This window comes from Macrobrachium rosenbergii, chromosome 51, assembly GCF_040412425.1.
Source record: "Macrobrachium rosenbergii isolate ZJJX-2024 chromosome 51, ASM4041242v1, whole genome shotgun sequence".
NCBI classification, from domain to species: domain Eukaryota; kingdom Metazoa; phylum Arthropoda; class Malacostraca; order Decapoda; family Palaemonidae; genus Macrobrachium; species Macrobrachium rosenbergii.
In genome coordinates, this window is record NC_089791.1 from 70400094 (window position 1) to 70415036 (window position 14943).

The 14943-nt window shown below is 34.3% G+C and overlaps 1 protein-coding gene across 1 annotated transcript in view; it reads left to right on the forward strand.

Annotated features, from left to right (window-relative positions):
* LOC136833478 (ubiquitin carboxyl-terminal hydrolase 9X-like) overlaps positions 1-14943 on the forward strand; it is a 525953-nt gene that overhangs the window by 353494 nt on the left and 157516 nt on the right. The window contains 1 exon segment of the mRNA XM_067095694.1: positions 13410-13563. Coding sequence (XP_066951795.1) covers positions 13410-13563 — 154 coding nt within the window.

A 14943-nucleotide genomic window follows, 5' to 3' on the forward strand; every position in this document is an offset into this window, starting at 1 on the left:
AATGCAGGTAAGAGTAACTATTATTGTTATGCATGTGGGAAACTTGGTCACAGTTCTGAGTTTTGTAAAGTTAAAGTAATAGCTTGAATCAACGTCTTACCAGTGTATTAAGGAAGGCCATTAGCAAGGAATTGTGTAAGAGAAGCTGCACCATGTGCCAAGCTATCAAGGACAGAATTTTTCCTTTTCCTTGGATTCCAGATACTGAATGAAAATGGACCTGATTGTATCTCCCAAGAATTTACAGCTCTCTTGGAGAAATACATGTCATCCATGTCAAGACAACCCTGTATAAACCTCCAGCAATGTAGTAGTGTGTGCTAATCACACTGTAGTGGAATAATTTATATTGTTAAGTATACCTTAGTTTTACCAGACCACTGAGCTGATTAACAGCTCTCCTAGGGCTGGCCCGAAAGATTAGACTTATTTTACGTGGCTAAGAACCAATTGGTTACTTAGCAACGGGACCTACAGCTTATTGTGGAATCCGAACCACATTATAGCGAGAAATGAATTTCTATTACCAGAAGTAAATTCCTCTAACTCTTCATCAGCCGGCCGGGGGAATTGAACTCCGGCCCATCGAGTGACAGTCTGAAGCTCAACCGACTCAGCCAACAAAGGGCTATAATTTATATTGTATTTAGATTGGTTGTACTCCAGCTGAGAGCATCCTGCAAGGTTCCTGTGATGTTGCCACCCTTCTGATGCCATCAGCAGAGACAAGAAACCCACGGGCAGATGGCCATCTTACATGTAAACCTTTTTGAAAAGGTATGATAGTCCTCATCGCCAGGAAATCTTTCTTACAACAATGTTTGATGAACCATATTAGTCAGTCAATGTATGGAGAAGTATGGTGACTTGTATACTGAAAAGATTGATGGGAATTGGTAAGGGCTCACCATATACTGATAAAACATGGCTTGAACCACCAGTGTGTATAATGAGAGAATTTTTATGGTACCCAAAAGATCTTACGTGTTACAGATGACCCGTCTGAGAATCTTGGATGTCTTCCTGACCACTCTTGTTCAGAGCCCAACCCGTGGGGCTTGTCTGATTCCAGCTCAGATGGTGATTCACCTGAGGTGATTGCTGCTATTGTTGAGTGTTTGATAAATCAATGCCTGGCTAGATCTTGACACCCTAAGAAATGTTTCTTGGAAACTATGGTTAAACCATAGCCATTACTGAAGCCAGCTAGACTTATGAAAGGGGACTTGCACTGTCCGCTTGGCAAGATCTCCCTGATCATGTTGATGTGACTCCCATCATGACACCATAGCAGTCTGCATGTTTGTCTGGAGAATCTGTACTGCAGATGTGGGAAGATGAATTACATGATTCCCACTCAACTCCATTGGATAAACTTACCACGCTTTGTCAGCAAATCCTAACCTCTTCTTTTGACATAGAAGGCACTCAGCATGGAACTTGCCAATTGTCCTATCCCCAAATGATGATGAACTGAACTTGGTTACTGGAAGAAGTCCTCCTCAATTTGGGACCACCTTGACATGGTGAGGGGGTTCTTGAACCCAAGGAATTTGTTCCCAGGTTTGAGTCCAAGAGTCTCAAATATTATTACACATTTCTTTGGACTAATTTTGTGGAATTTTCCACTTTTGCTAAAATTTATTGGACCTGATAAATAGGAAAAGATATCATAACTGGGATTGGGTTTATATCCTTAGCTAAATAGTGGGAACTGTGGTAGGACCATCAACTGCCCGATAATGTTCGGACCTGAGAGACATCAGGCCGAACTATTCTTTAGGGGTGGGCCACTGATTCCAGGAGGGTCTGGTTCTGGGGATAGGACTCTCTGCATTCTATCTGGTTTGCCCATAACATGATTAGGGTGGGAGTGATTGAATTCCAATAATATTTTTATTCCTAGCAAGCAGGTTTGGCTTACACTTGGGCCACTCTAATCATGTTGTGCCATCCTCTGTGGGGTAGGGTAGGAAGTGGACATTTGGGAGTCGGTTCTCACTTGTGCCATTGGTGGAAGAATAAACTCCATAAAAGGCTGATGATAACTTTTTAAGGTTTTCAGGTTTATTTATTTTTTTTTACACTTAAATCTTTATGCTAAGTAATTTTAAAGATTAAAAGTACCCCTTGGCCCTCTGATGTTGTTCCAGCACAGATGGCGACCGCTGCTCCAGCACAGAGCAAATCTTCTAGCATGGAAATGGACAATTCTCTGGATAATCCAAATAATCAAAATCAGAGTGGTATTAAAACTTTGATACCCCATAAAACTCCCAGAAAGAGTAAATACCGACATGACCCAAGTTTGGCTCACTTCGACTCCCTCTTTGGGAGTGGAAGTTGGTCAAGGTTCCTAACCATGGAAAGTGACCAAAATATTTCTGTTTTAAAATTAGAAAATTATTTATTAAATGGACATCCAACGACAGATATGTCGTTCAGACAAATAAAGGAGAAAACTTGGCGGATAGAAGCCACAACAAAAAGTCAGTCCAAAGACTATTTGTCTTTGAAAAATATAAACAGTATTAACATAGAAGTGAAAAAACAACATTATGAACAGCATTCAGGGTACCATGAAAACAACAACAAACCAGTTGATACAAAAATGCTATTAGACTCAAAAAAAAAGATACCCCAAGGTCCAAGATTGTGAGGTATATGTTGTATTAAGTAAAAATAGCAATAAACAAATATTAAAAATAACAAAAATAAAGTTTGAGGGTGAAGATCTACCTCAAAAAACAAAAATTTTAGGCCAAAATAGAGAGTTAAGACCCTACGTCCCAAAGCCACTGCAGTGTCAGAATTGCAGTGAGTATGGGCACACAAAAAAAATTGTTGTAATGATCCGGTATGCGCTTATTGTGGATCTACTGAACATACCACACAGTGGAAGTGCTGTGAACCTAAATGAGTGAACTGTGGGCAGAATCATCATGCAAGACCCAAAGAATGCATGTATTATATATATATATATATATATATATATATATATATATATATATATATATATATATATATATATATATATATATATATATATATATATATACAATATGGAATTGAAAATACAAGAACGAATGGGGATATTTATAAAAGAGGCTAAGTGGGAATTAAAAGTGAGAGGAATTCAAGATCTGTCTGAGAAACATACATAATTTTCAATAACTAGAGCAAATAATGAAACAAAAACCCAAACCGATGGAAGTAACAAAGCACGAAAGAGTAAATCTCTAGAAGAAGTTAATGATTTAGAAATAAAAAGTAAAATGGTAAACAATAAAGAAACAAGTACAAATGAGATGGATAATATTTTATTCAATTCATTTTAAATATTAATGCAAATAGAAACAGGAGGATGCCACTACTGAAGTAATGGAGGATGGTCGTGATGGACTGGAAATTAACCCTTAAACGCCTACTGGACGTATCATACACGTCGACTAAAATTGTCTGTCGGGTGCCAAGTGGACGCACCGTGACGTCGACTACAAAAATTTCAACCTTCGGTCAACTTTGACTCTACCGAAATGGTCGAAAAACGCAATTGTAAGCTAAAACTCTTACATTCTAGTAATATTCAATCATGTACCTTCATTTTGCAACAAATTGGAAGTCTCTAGCACAATATTTTGATTTATGGTGAATTTTTGAAAAAAACTTTTTCTTATGCCCTCAGCAGTAACTTGGCGAAAAATTTCAGAAATTCTTTTGTCATTTTGTCGTAATTTTTGCACTGTTCTATATTAGCCGTTACATAAAGTTTTATATATGAAAATGTGCGCAATTTCATGTACAATACAACAGAAAATAACTCATGGTTGTAGCTTTTATCAGTTTTGAAATATTTTCATATAAATCATGATAACTGCCAAAATTTCAACCTTCGGTCAACTTTGACTTGACCGAAATGGTAAAAACGCAATTGTAATCTAAAACTCTTACATTCTAGTAATATTCAATCATTTACCTTCATTTTGCAACCAATTGGAAGTCTCTAGCACAATATTTCAATTTATGGTGAATTTTTGAAAAAAACTTTTTCCTTATGTCCGCGCCAGAAATTCTTTCGTCACGTTGTCGTAATGTTTGCACTGTTTTATATTAATCGTTACATATAGTTTTATATACGGAAATGTGCGCAATTTCATGTAGAATACAACAGAAAATAACTCATGTTTGTAGCTTGTATCAGTTTTGAAATATTTTCATATAAATCACGATAACTGCCAAAATTTCAAGCTTCGGTCAACTTTAACTCAACCGAAATGGTCAAAAACGCAATTATAAGCTAAAACTCTTACATTCTAGTAATATTCAATCATGTACCTTCATTTTGCAACAAACTGCAAGTCTCTAGCACAATATTTCGATTTATGGTGAATTTCTGAAAAAAAAAAAAAAAAAACTTTCCTTACGTCTGCTGCTGGTAACTCTGCCTAACATCTCAGAAATTCTTTCGTCATGTTGTCGTAATGTTTGCATCGTTTTACATTAGTCGTTACATAAATTTTTATATATGAAAATGTGCGCAATTTCATGTAGAATACAACAGAAGATAGCTCATGGTTGTAGCTTTTATCAGTTTTGAAATATTTTCACATAAATCACGATAACTGCCAAAATTTCAACCTTCGTCAACTTTAACTCGACCGAAATGGTAAAAACGCAGTTGTAAGCTAAAACTCTTACATTCTAGTAATATTCAATTGTTTACCTTCATTTTGCAATAAATTGGAAGTCTCTAGCACAATATTTCGATTTATGGTGAATTTTTGAAAAAAAAACATTTTCCTTACGTCTGCGCGCCGTAACTCAGCCAACATCTCAGAAATTCTTTCGCCTCGTTGTCGTAATATTTGCACCGTTTCATATTAGTCGTTACATAAAGTTTTATATATGAAAATGTGCACAATTTCATGTACAATACAACAGAAAATAACTCATGGTTGTAGCTTTTATCAGTTTTGAAATATTTTCATATAAATCACGATAAATAGAAAAATTCTACTTTCGGTCAACTTTAACTCGACCGAAATGGTCGAAAACTGCAATTGTAAGCTAAAACACTTACAGTCTAGTAATATTCAATCAATTAGCTTCATTTTTCAACAAACGGAAGTCTCTAGCACAATATTTCGATTTATGGTGAATTTTTGAAAAAAACATTTTTTACATCCGCTTGCATTCACAATTCATGCATCATTTTGTGATAATATTTTCTCTGTGTTGCTTTGATCGTTTTACAATTTGTTATATACCAAAATCATCGCAATTTAGTGTACAATACAACTAAAAAATTAACTGATTAGCTTTAACCGTTGTGCTTACAGCACGATTTGTATACAATTATATGAGTTTTTTTTTGTCATATATTCTAATATTTATATAAGATAATGATATTTTTTTTCATTTCTGATGGTTGCATACTAAACTTCAGACAATGACAAAAAAAAAAAGGAGCCAAAATGAACTCTTAATCTTAAAAACTAAAGCGTGCTGTGATTTTTGAAAAACTTTTTTTTCCGCTTCGCGCTAACTCACCGAACGCCACTGGCATACGGGAGACGTTTTTGTAAATAGAGGCTCGGTGTTTAAGGGTTAAAGATATAAAAAGGCCTTTGGAGAGAACACCACCCAAAACGAAGAAACCAACTATTTTTAGAGAAACACTGGTTAAACCAAAGATAAAGGAGATGAAAAGGGAACAAAAACAGAAACAAGCTAAGAATATAACTTTATCTCCTAAAATAATAGTAAAACCTATGAAGGCAGATGTCAGAAACACAGAAGAAGTGAAAGAGAACCATACCATAGATAACCATGATTATGTCAAAGGAGAAGAGATTACTCCTTCTCCAGCAATTGGTACAAGAGCAAATGAAAAAAGAAATATACGTGATAATACATGTGGATGTAATGATTGTTTCATTGAATTATGCAGTAACAACAAAAGCATAACAAACATTATAAGAAATTTTATAAAATATAGGAAAAAAGAAACCACAGATTTGAGTACCCATGAAAACAGTTGCATGTGCATTGAGCACTTAGTAAATCATGAAGAAAAACAAATAAATGTCGTGAGTAAATTATTAGAAAAAATCCAAATAGATAATACGAAAAAGAGAGTAAAACTCGACCGCTCTAACAAAATATTTTCAATAGCTATATTATACAATGGAAGGTAAATGGTCTACAGACCAGATTACACCTGGGAGAAGTGCAACAGTTATTAAAAGAATATGAACCCATGATATGTTTACAGCATGTCAACAAAACTATGTCAGCAGTAGGTAAATATACCTTAGCATCAACATTACAAGAGGAAGAAGGAAATTTAGGTACAGCCATATATGTACATAACAAAGTATTTTACAATATAGTACCTGTCAACATTGCTGACTTGCAAATATCAGGTATTAAAATTCGAATAAAAAACTAATTATGTAATTTATAATTTATATAATCAACCTAATAAAAATTAAGACATTGACAAACCTAAAGATTTACTTAATAATGCCAAGGAGCCTACATTAGTAGTAGGTGATAGCTTGCAGCCCAATGTGGGACTGTAATTGTACAGACTCAAATAGCAGGAAGTAAAATAGAAGAATTCATAGATTCATACAACATGTGCTGTGTATAAATGATAATGAAATCAGCACATATTTTTCTAAAGCACGTGGAACATTTTCCTCAATCGACTTAACTCTATGTACAACAAACATAGTTGACAGATTGGATTGGAACACAGGTGACAACTTGCATACAAGTGATCATTTCCTAATACAGTAAACCCCCCCATATTCGCAGTCTCACTATTCGTGGATTTCTCTGTGGAATGTATATACCCATTATTCGCGGAAAATTCGCCCATTTGTGGGTTTTCTCACAAAAATATTCACTAATTACTGTATTTTCATATTTTGATGACTAAATGCACTTTTGTGATAAAACTATTAAAATACTCAGGTATAAGCATTTTTAGAGGGATTTTTTTGTGTTTAACTATCAAAATAGGCAGTTCCAAGTGTTTTCAGAGGGGTTGTAAGTATTCGTGGATTTTAGGCTATTGGCGGGGGGGTGCAGTATGCATCCGCTGTGAATGAGAGGGGTTTGCTGTATTAATTTCATTATTACAACAAAATCCCACCAAGCATGTCCCTCAATATAACATTTATAAAGCAGATTGGGAGCAATATGAATTCCACACTAGGAATATCCCACCATTTAAATATTTAAAAGACCATATTGAAACTAATAAATTTCCTGTTGATTTCATTAAAAGTGCTGCTGGTAAAGCAAACCAGAATCAAAACCTCATCCAACAAAACACAAAGTCCCATGGTGGCTGAAAAACTTAACAGAATTAAAAAAAAAAAGTGAAACACCAAATAGGAAGACGATAAGATGATCTGAATAGAAAGTTCAGTAAAATAAACAAAACATTACTGATTTTAGAAGGAACTTTACAAAAACTGACTATATTATTATTAGAAATTGATAATTAAAACCTCTATACAACAAAATATCTGCAAAATTTAAAAGAGAAGTAATTCAATGAAGAATCATTTCATGGAGGAAATATGTATCAGATCTATCTAATAATAATCCCATATAAAAAATATGGGAAAAATTCAGGTAAATAAATGGTATCCATGTTAAACCACCTAGACATGCCATAATAAAAGATGGGAAAAGAGTACTTGAGCCAAAAGAAATAAGTAATGTAGTAGGAGAAAAATTAGGAAAAGTAAGTAGTGACAAAAATTTAGATGAGCATTTCCCCACAAAGAAAAATAGTATAGGATTAATAACGTGTTATAAATTTTTAAACAATAGAAGATATATATTATAGTAGAAAATTTAATATGGAAGATTTGGAATTTGCTCTGTTGAACAGCAATAAATCTGCCCCTGTAGGTGACAGTATTTGTTTTGAAATATGCCATTTAGCACCTTTGGCAAAGACATACTTATTAGAGAACCACTTATGGCTTCAAAATTTATTTCCTGATGAATGGTGTAAAGCAATAATTATTCCTGTCCCCAAACCTGGAAAAGATCCCAGTAATGTAAACAGTTACAGACCAATTTCTTTAACAAGCTGTTTATGCAAATTACTAGAAAAAATGGTAAGTGCTCAACTAACATGGCACATTCAAGAAAATAAAATTTTGACTCCCACTCTGTCTAACTTGGAAGACCACATATGAAGAGGATTTGAACAAAAACAAATTACAGGCAGTCCCGGTTCACGACGGTTCCGAATATTCATCAGAAATTATTTCCGGATTATGGCCCCAAAACGGCAGAATAATCATAATTTGAAAAAACAAATAATACTATCAATGCAGAGCATTAAAAAGTAAGGTTTTCTTATGATTTTTGACGATTTTCGACGATTTTTTGACATTGAAAAGGCCGGGACTGCCTGTACTATAGCTGTCTTTTTTTGACATTGAAAAGGCATATGGTACTACATGGAGATATGCAATATTAAAAACGTCATATAAAAACAATCCATGGACATTTACCTAGGTTTATCCAAAACTTTTTGACAAATCTCACTTTTCAAGTGAGAATTGATGATGTATTGTCAAGTACATTTCCACTTAAAAATGGTGTTCCACAAGGAAGCGCCCTTAGTGGCACACTGTTTACTTTAGCAGTAAATGATATCAGTAATAATCTACCTATTGGGATTAAAAGTAACTTGTATATGGATGATTTTACCATATTTTATTCAGCATCTCGCCTAAAACATGCAGAGCGAATCATTGATAAAACTATAATAAAAATAGATGAATGGGCCTTATCTGTAGGTTTCAAATTTTCTATACAAAAGACTCAAGCAGTAATGTTTTATAAAAATGAAAAGTGGAAAAAAGGTGAAGAAATAGATTTAAAAATCAGAAATCATTCCATGCCAATTGGCCAAATAGCAAAATTTTTAGGGTTAGTATTTGATACTCACTTGAACTGGAAAGCCCACATAACATACATGAAATCAAAATGTAAAGGAGAATTAAACCTAAATAAAAACTATTGAACACTACTTGTGGAGCCGATAGACATACCCTTACTGTACTGTATAAAGCAACAGTGCTGTCTATCATTGATTATGGAAGTGAAATACATGGCTCAGCATCAGACGCAACGCTGAAAACATTACACCCAGTTCATAATGAGGCCCTTAGCATGTGTTCAGCAGCTTTTCGATCATCACCGTCATCTTTACAAGTTGAATGTGGTGAACTTTCTCTCTCTCTCTCTCTATCTCTATAGAGAGCTAGTAACAATGAAGAGTGCTCTGAGAATTCAGACAAGCGGTTTGCCAACCAAAAAATTATTTGGATTAAGAGTTGTGGTTATAAACAATCAACCACCTCCTTTCCCAATTAGAGCTAGAAGATTGTTTGAGTTGCTAAATATAAATATACAATTACCTTTAATATTAAAATTACCTCCCTCCTTGGACAGTGAATAAAATGAGAATTTATACACACTTAAAATATTTATCAAAAAGTTATTCATATACCCCAGAACACCATAGACAACATACAGGAGAACATATAATCCAAATAGGTCCACATTATGCAGTTTACACAGACGGATCTAAGTTGCAGTATTGAGTGGGATATGCTGCAGTTTCCCCAGACAACACGTATCAGTTCTCTCTACTAGATAATGCCTCAGTATTAAAGCTGAATTATGTGCAATAGCATCAGCCGTAAAAATAATTAGGGAAGCCTCATGTAATAATTTTGTGTATTTTAGTGACTCCAGAAGTGCTATAGAAGCCATTCAAAGCTATAATAAAAAAATAACATTGTATAACAAATTAAGTTTTCACTCCATAAATTGTATACTAATGGAAAAAATATTGAAATATGTTGGATCCCTGCCCATGTAGGGATTGAAGGAAATGAAGAGGCTGATAGAGCAGCAAAAGGAGCAGTCCATATGAAAAGAGCAAATGTAGACATCCCTATTAGTGTCTATATAAGATATATAAAAACAATCATTGTAAGTAAATGGCAAAATATATGGAATGAAGAACCTGAAAATAAATTAAAACCAATAAAATCCAGTGTTGGAAAATGGAGTTCGTCATATCAGAGAGAGAGACACACACACACAAGTAATTCTGACACGTCTTCGAATAGGCCATACTCGTTTGACACACCGACATTTAATGAACAGTCCATGTGGTCCTCCTTCCAAATGCCCAGATTGCAAAGTTCTGATAACTGTCAAACATACATTGTGTGAATGTCCAAAATATAATCTGCAGCTGTTATCAGACTTTGGAAATAGATCAATGTAGGAAATTCTATCAGAATCTATTACAGTTTCAATAATACCAATTTTATGTTCACGAGGAGCTTTGATTTAATTGATAAAATATAAAAAGCAAGTAATAGAAATACGAAAACCCTTAGGGGTCTAGTGAATTTTAAAACAACTGAATTTTAAAATCTTAATACATTTTATTTTAAATTTTAATATACCTTTTTAGTTAGTATATATGGAAACTTGAGTATGTATGTATTTATTGTGTGAATGTGTTCCAGTATGAGAGCAGGTGCCTCTGTGCAGTTTTTTATTTAATTTTCAATCATTCATCACTATATCGAATGACCTATTTTGTCCCAGTGTTAGGATTCTAGCCTAGACTTGTCATCTCATCCAAATCCTTTGTGCCAGCCCTATGAGAGGTGATAGTCAGCTCAGTGGTCTGGTTAAACTGTTTTAATAACAATAATAATACTGGAAGAAGTCTCTCTGATGAATCTGTAGGTATGGAATACTTGGTTTCCTTTCCTTTAACTTCTAGCCGTAGGTCTAGTCCTATTGGAAAGTGATCATTTACCATTGTTTTCTAGTTGTTCTGGGTCAGACAACTTCCTAGGATTTATGTCACCAGAAGAGAGACAGGTTAAGAAACTCAATCTGTTGAAAAGATTGTTGCAGGTTACTGTAGTTGGTTGCAGTTTTGCCAGATCTAGTGATCATACATCACCTCAATCTGATTTTCTTGCTCTCCTAAATCCTGTTGTTTTTAATCTTACAAATCCATTTAAGAATCCTGATGAAGCATTAAGGAGAGATCTCAACTAAAGGCTGAGGTAGAAGAGAAGGACATTTCTTATCATATTGACTTTACTGCTGTTTTTTCAAGGATCATCTTGGGAATTAAAACTCCATTATTACTGCATGTGACTTATGTTGGTTTTCCCAGATTCTTCTTTGGTAATACTTTCCTGCTTCTAATTATCCTTTGATTATAGTTAGAAAATGTCAACTGTTCCACAAAGCTCTAGCTAAGTTGAGAACTGACTCGGCTTCCCAAGTAAAGAGACATTTGAGTATGTCTCCAATTTTATAGTAAATAAGTGAGGGTTGCCATCAGAATTAAACACAATAGGTATCTTTCTAGGAGTAGGATGTTGTGCCTGAAAAGGAGATTAACTTATTCTCCTCTCATTCTTGAAGGAAATTATTGCGTTAGCCATGGTGTTGGTAGTGTAACTGAGAAAAAGCAAAAATTGCAGTTGTAAACTGGATTGACTGTGTCCATTTAAATGTAAGGAAACCCTTGTATGGTATGTAGATGTTAAGCTTGTGCATTTGGAGAAAAATCTTTATAACTAAAAGAAATGTAGTTTTTGTAAGTAAACTTGTATTATTGAATGTAGTGAATGTATTAGCTCTAAGGACTGAATTTATTTTAAGGGTTCAAGAGCTATCATGTCACTGCATTTGGTACTGTATCCTCATTTGCAATTACCATCAACATATGTGTTTATTTTATTGTTTATTATGAAAAGAATTACTGTAATGTATAACTGTCACAGCCATTCAGAAAAGGGGAATCAGAAGATGAGAGTGGACTAGAGGGGGGTGGGGAATGAAGTGGAAAACCATGTCCATGTATGCTAGGAAAAGTTATTTAATCTGTTTTAAGATGCTGTTGTAATATTTTGTATTACGGTACTTTTATCAAGTCCACTCTCATGCTCAACCATCATTATAACTAATCCCCACTTCTCTCTTACAGTAGGCTGTGACAGGGATCCTCCTATAGTTGCCTCTAGATATTACAAAATCCTGAAAAGGGTCAAATACTGTGCGTGTGTCAAGTAACTGTAATAGATGTTTTCTCAGCTAAAGGCTTCAAGATAGTGTAATAAGCATACTACATGAGTGACACCTGTATGAGGGTGTTGCATTAATCCATTCTGGACACTTCCAGTTGAGATGGTCTGCATGTGCTGGTCTGGAAACGCAGAACCTATTATACCCCACGGTTTCTTGAACTGTTATTTTTTGAATGATAAGTGGTGCCTTTGTATGGAGAGAACAGAATATCATTAGGTAGCATGTATCTAGATTGATGGTGCACTTAATAGGTAGGATCTTGTGGGTATTTCACCTCATCTCTGTAGTTGGACTTTTTTGTAATTGCTTGCGATATAATTTTTTTGAAGTAAAAAGAAAAATGCAAACCCCAAAATTTTTTACCACTTGCAAAATCGTTTTGCCAATACCAGCAAATTTATTATTTGTAATATCCAGAATCCCCATAGTTATATGCTCAGCTGGTCCAGATATGTCCTGTCCAGTATGCTGAGTATAGCTTTGTTTTCCAACATGAACTGGTTGTAGAAGTTTGAGAATCTAGGCTTAAATCCCAAGAACACTACATATAATATTTGTACTGTATGTTCAGTACCTGCTGTATTTTGTTGTGTTGTTTTGTGTATAAGCATATAGTCTATATCTTGTTACAGGAATAAAAAAAAAGTGGTGTAACTTGAGGTTTAACATCCAATTTTTAGTTGAAAGTGTGTTGGTTGTTGTATGCAAGCATATCAATTTTAAACGGTTATGTAGTATTGATAAGGTAGGGAGTAAGGGTACTAAGTTGCTATTTTACATATGTTGAATATTTTTTCATCATCCCCAGGAATTTCCATTACCCAGGAGGGCCTTTGATACATTAATCCAGTTACATAAGAAATTACTATAAAAATAATTACACATTTAAATATCTGTAAATTATAAAATGGTGTTCTACAAGAAAGTGTGTTAAGCAGTAAACTATTCCAACTAGCAATCAGTATCATCACAAGCCAGTTACCAAGTGGAATTATATTAATGATTTTGCAAGATGTTAAACTTCAAATGTATGACCAAACTTACAATTTGATCCCTTTGAGTACATAAGCAGCCACCCAGCCAATATTATTCTTGAAGACCATTGGTGTGATGTGAATGATTGATGGGATTATGTTAAAAAGAATTTACACTATTCCTTTAATGAAGTTCTACATTTGAAAATTGATATATTTACTGTTTCTTTGAACTGATTTTATTTTGAATTTACATTTCAGGTTGATACTGTAAAGCGAATTTGTTTGAAAAAATTACCTCCAATCTTAGCAATACAGTTGAAGAGATTTGATTATGATTGGGAACGTGAGTGTTCTATCAAATTTAACGACTACTTTGAGTTTCCAAGGGAATTAGACATGGATCCGTATACAGGTGAGTAAAAAGTAAAAGCCCTAATTAGGTACTTTAGTATCTGTGATCTTTAAAATAGCTTCAGTGTTGTGCTTCCTCCAGGTAGTTGAATTCTATGTAGGTTCCCTATTTTGTACAATTTGAGCAATGACTTCGTTTCTGTGAGCGTGATAGTTTAAAACTCAGTAAGATTGTGAAAGTATGTCGCAACAATAAATGTGTATTTTTTGTGAATAGGATTGTCAATAATGAACTAGGATTTTTGTTGTAAATGTTCTATTGTGCAAGAAATAATGAACTAGGACTTTTGTTGTAAATGTTCTATTGTGCAAGAAATTTATTTAAAGTCCTTATAAATAGATACTGTCAGTAAAGGTTATCTTTTGATGAGCCCTGCACATAGATTTTAATAGAATTGTTATTAGAGTTTTAATGTGGAGATACCAAACATTTAAGTGTGCATGCATGTCTCAGCTAATGGGAAGTTGAAGGATACACACACACACACACACAGTGAGCTTCATTTATCTGCTACAAACAAGTACAGTTACAGAAAAATTACAGATAATCAGTATTGATAGTAGGCATAAAATTTATTTACATAAACCTTAATCAGAAAACATTAAAGAGCATCCTTAACTAACTTAACAGTTGCCAAATTTAAATTCTAAACTATATGCACCTCAGTTTAAAATGCATATTTTCCCAGTTAAAGTAAGCCAAAACACTGTAAATTGTACACAACATAAACATTGCCATTAACGTATTAAACTTACTACGTCAAAGCTTCCCCATTGAAACACCAGTGTAAGTCATGAATATTCACAGTGTAGCCTTCTGCACTCAAAACCTGAAGCATGGAACCCACAATAGCCTACTGCTCTTACACAGCCTAATAAGGAAAACACAATTGTAAATCTTTGGATGTAACATTACAATCATAGAACCTTTTCCTTTAAACCAGGAAAATATATATGAATAATCACTTCCCTTTTATATAAAACAAAGTTGTTGGCTGCATCTCACCAATTATTATACAAAGTACACAAGCATCTCACCATTATTAGCCTACTGCTCGACACCAATTTCCGTGTTCCACAGCCACAGAATTCTAGTTTATATAATAATACCCCCAAGTGAATCCTTGTTGACCATCAGTGAAACTTCCCTAATACCTCCACAATAAATCCCAATCCAAGTTAAGAGGCCAGTGGCAAACCTCCCAACAAACAGGCATCACATACTGCATGACGGAGAACTTAGCCCACAGTTCCAAGAGGTGTTCATATGAGAACAATTTGAAAACCTCCCCCCATGACTGTTCCCAGATATTCCCCCACCAAAACTAATCTCTAACGAACAAATGCACATCTCATACTTTCTAAGTAAGGTGAAAATAAA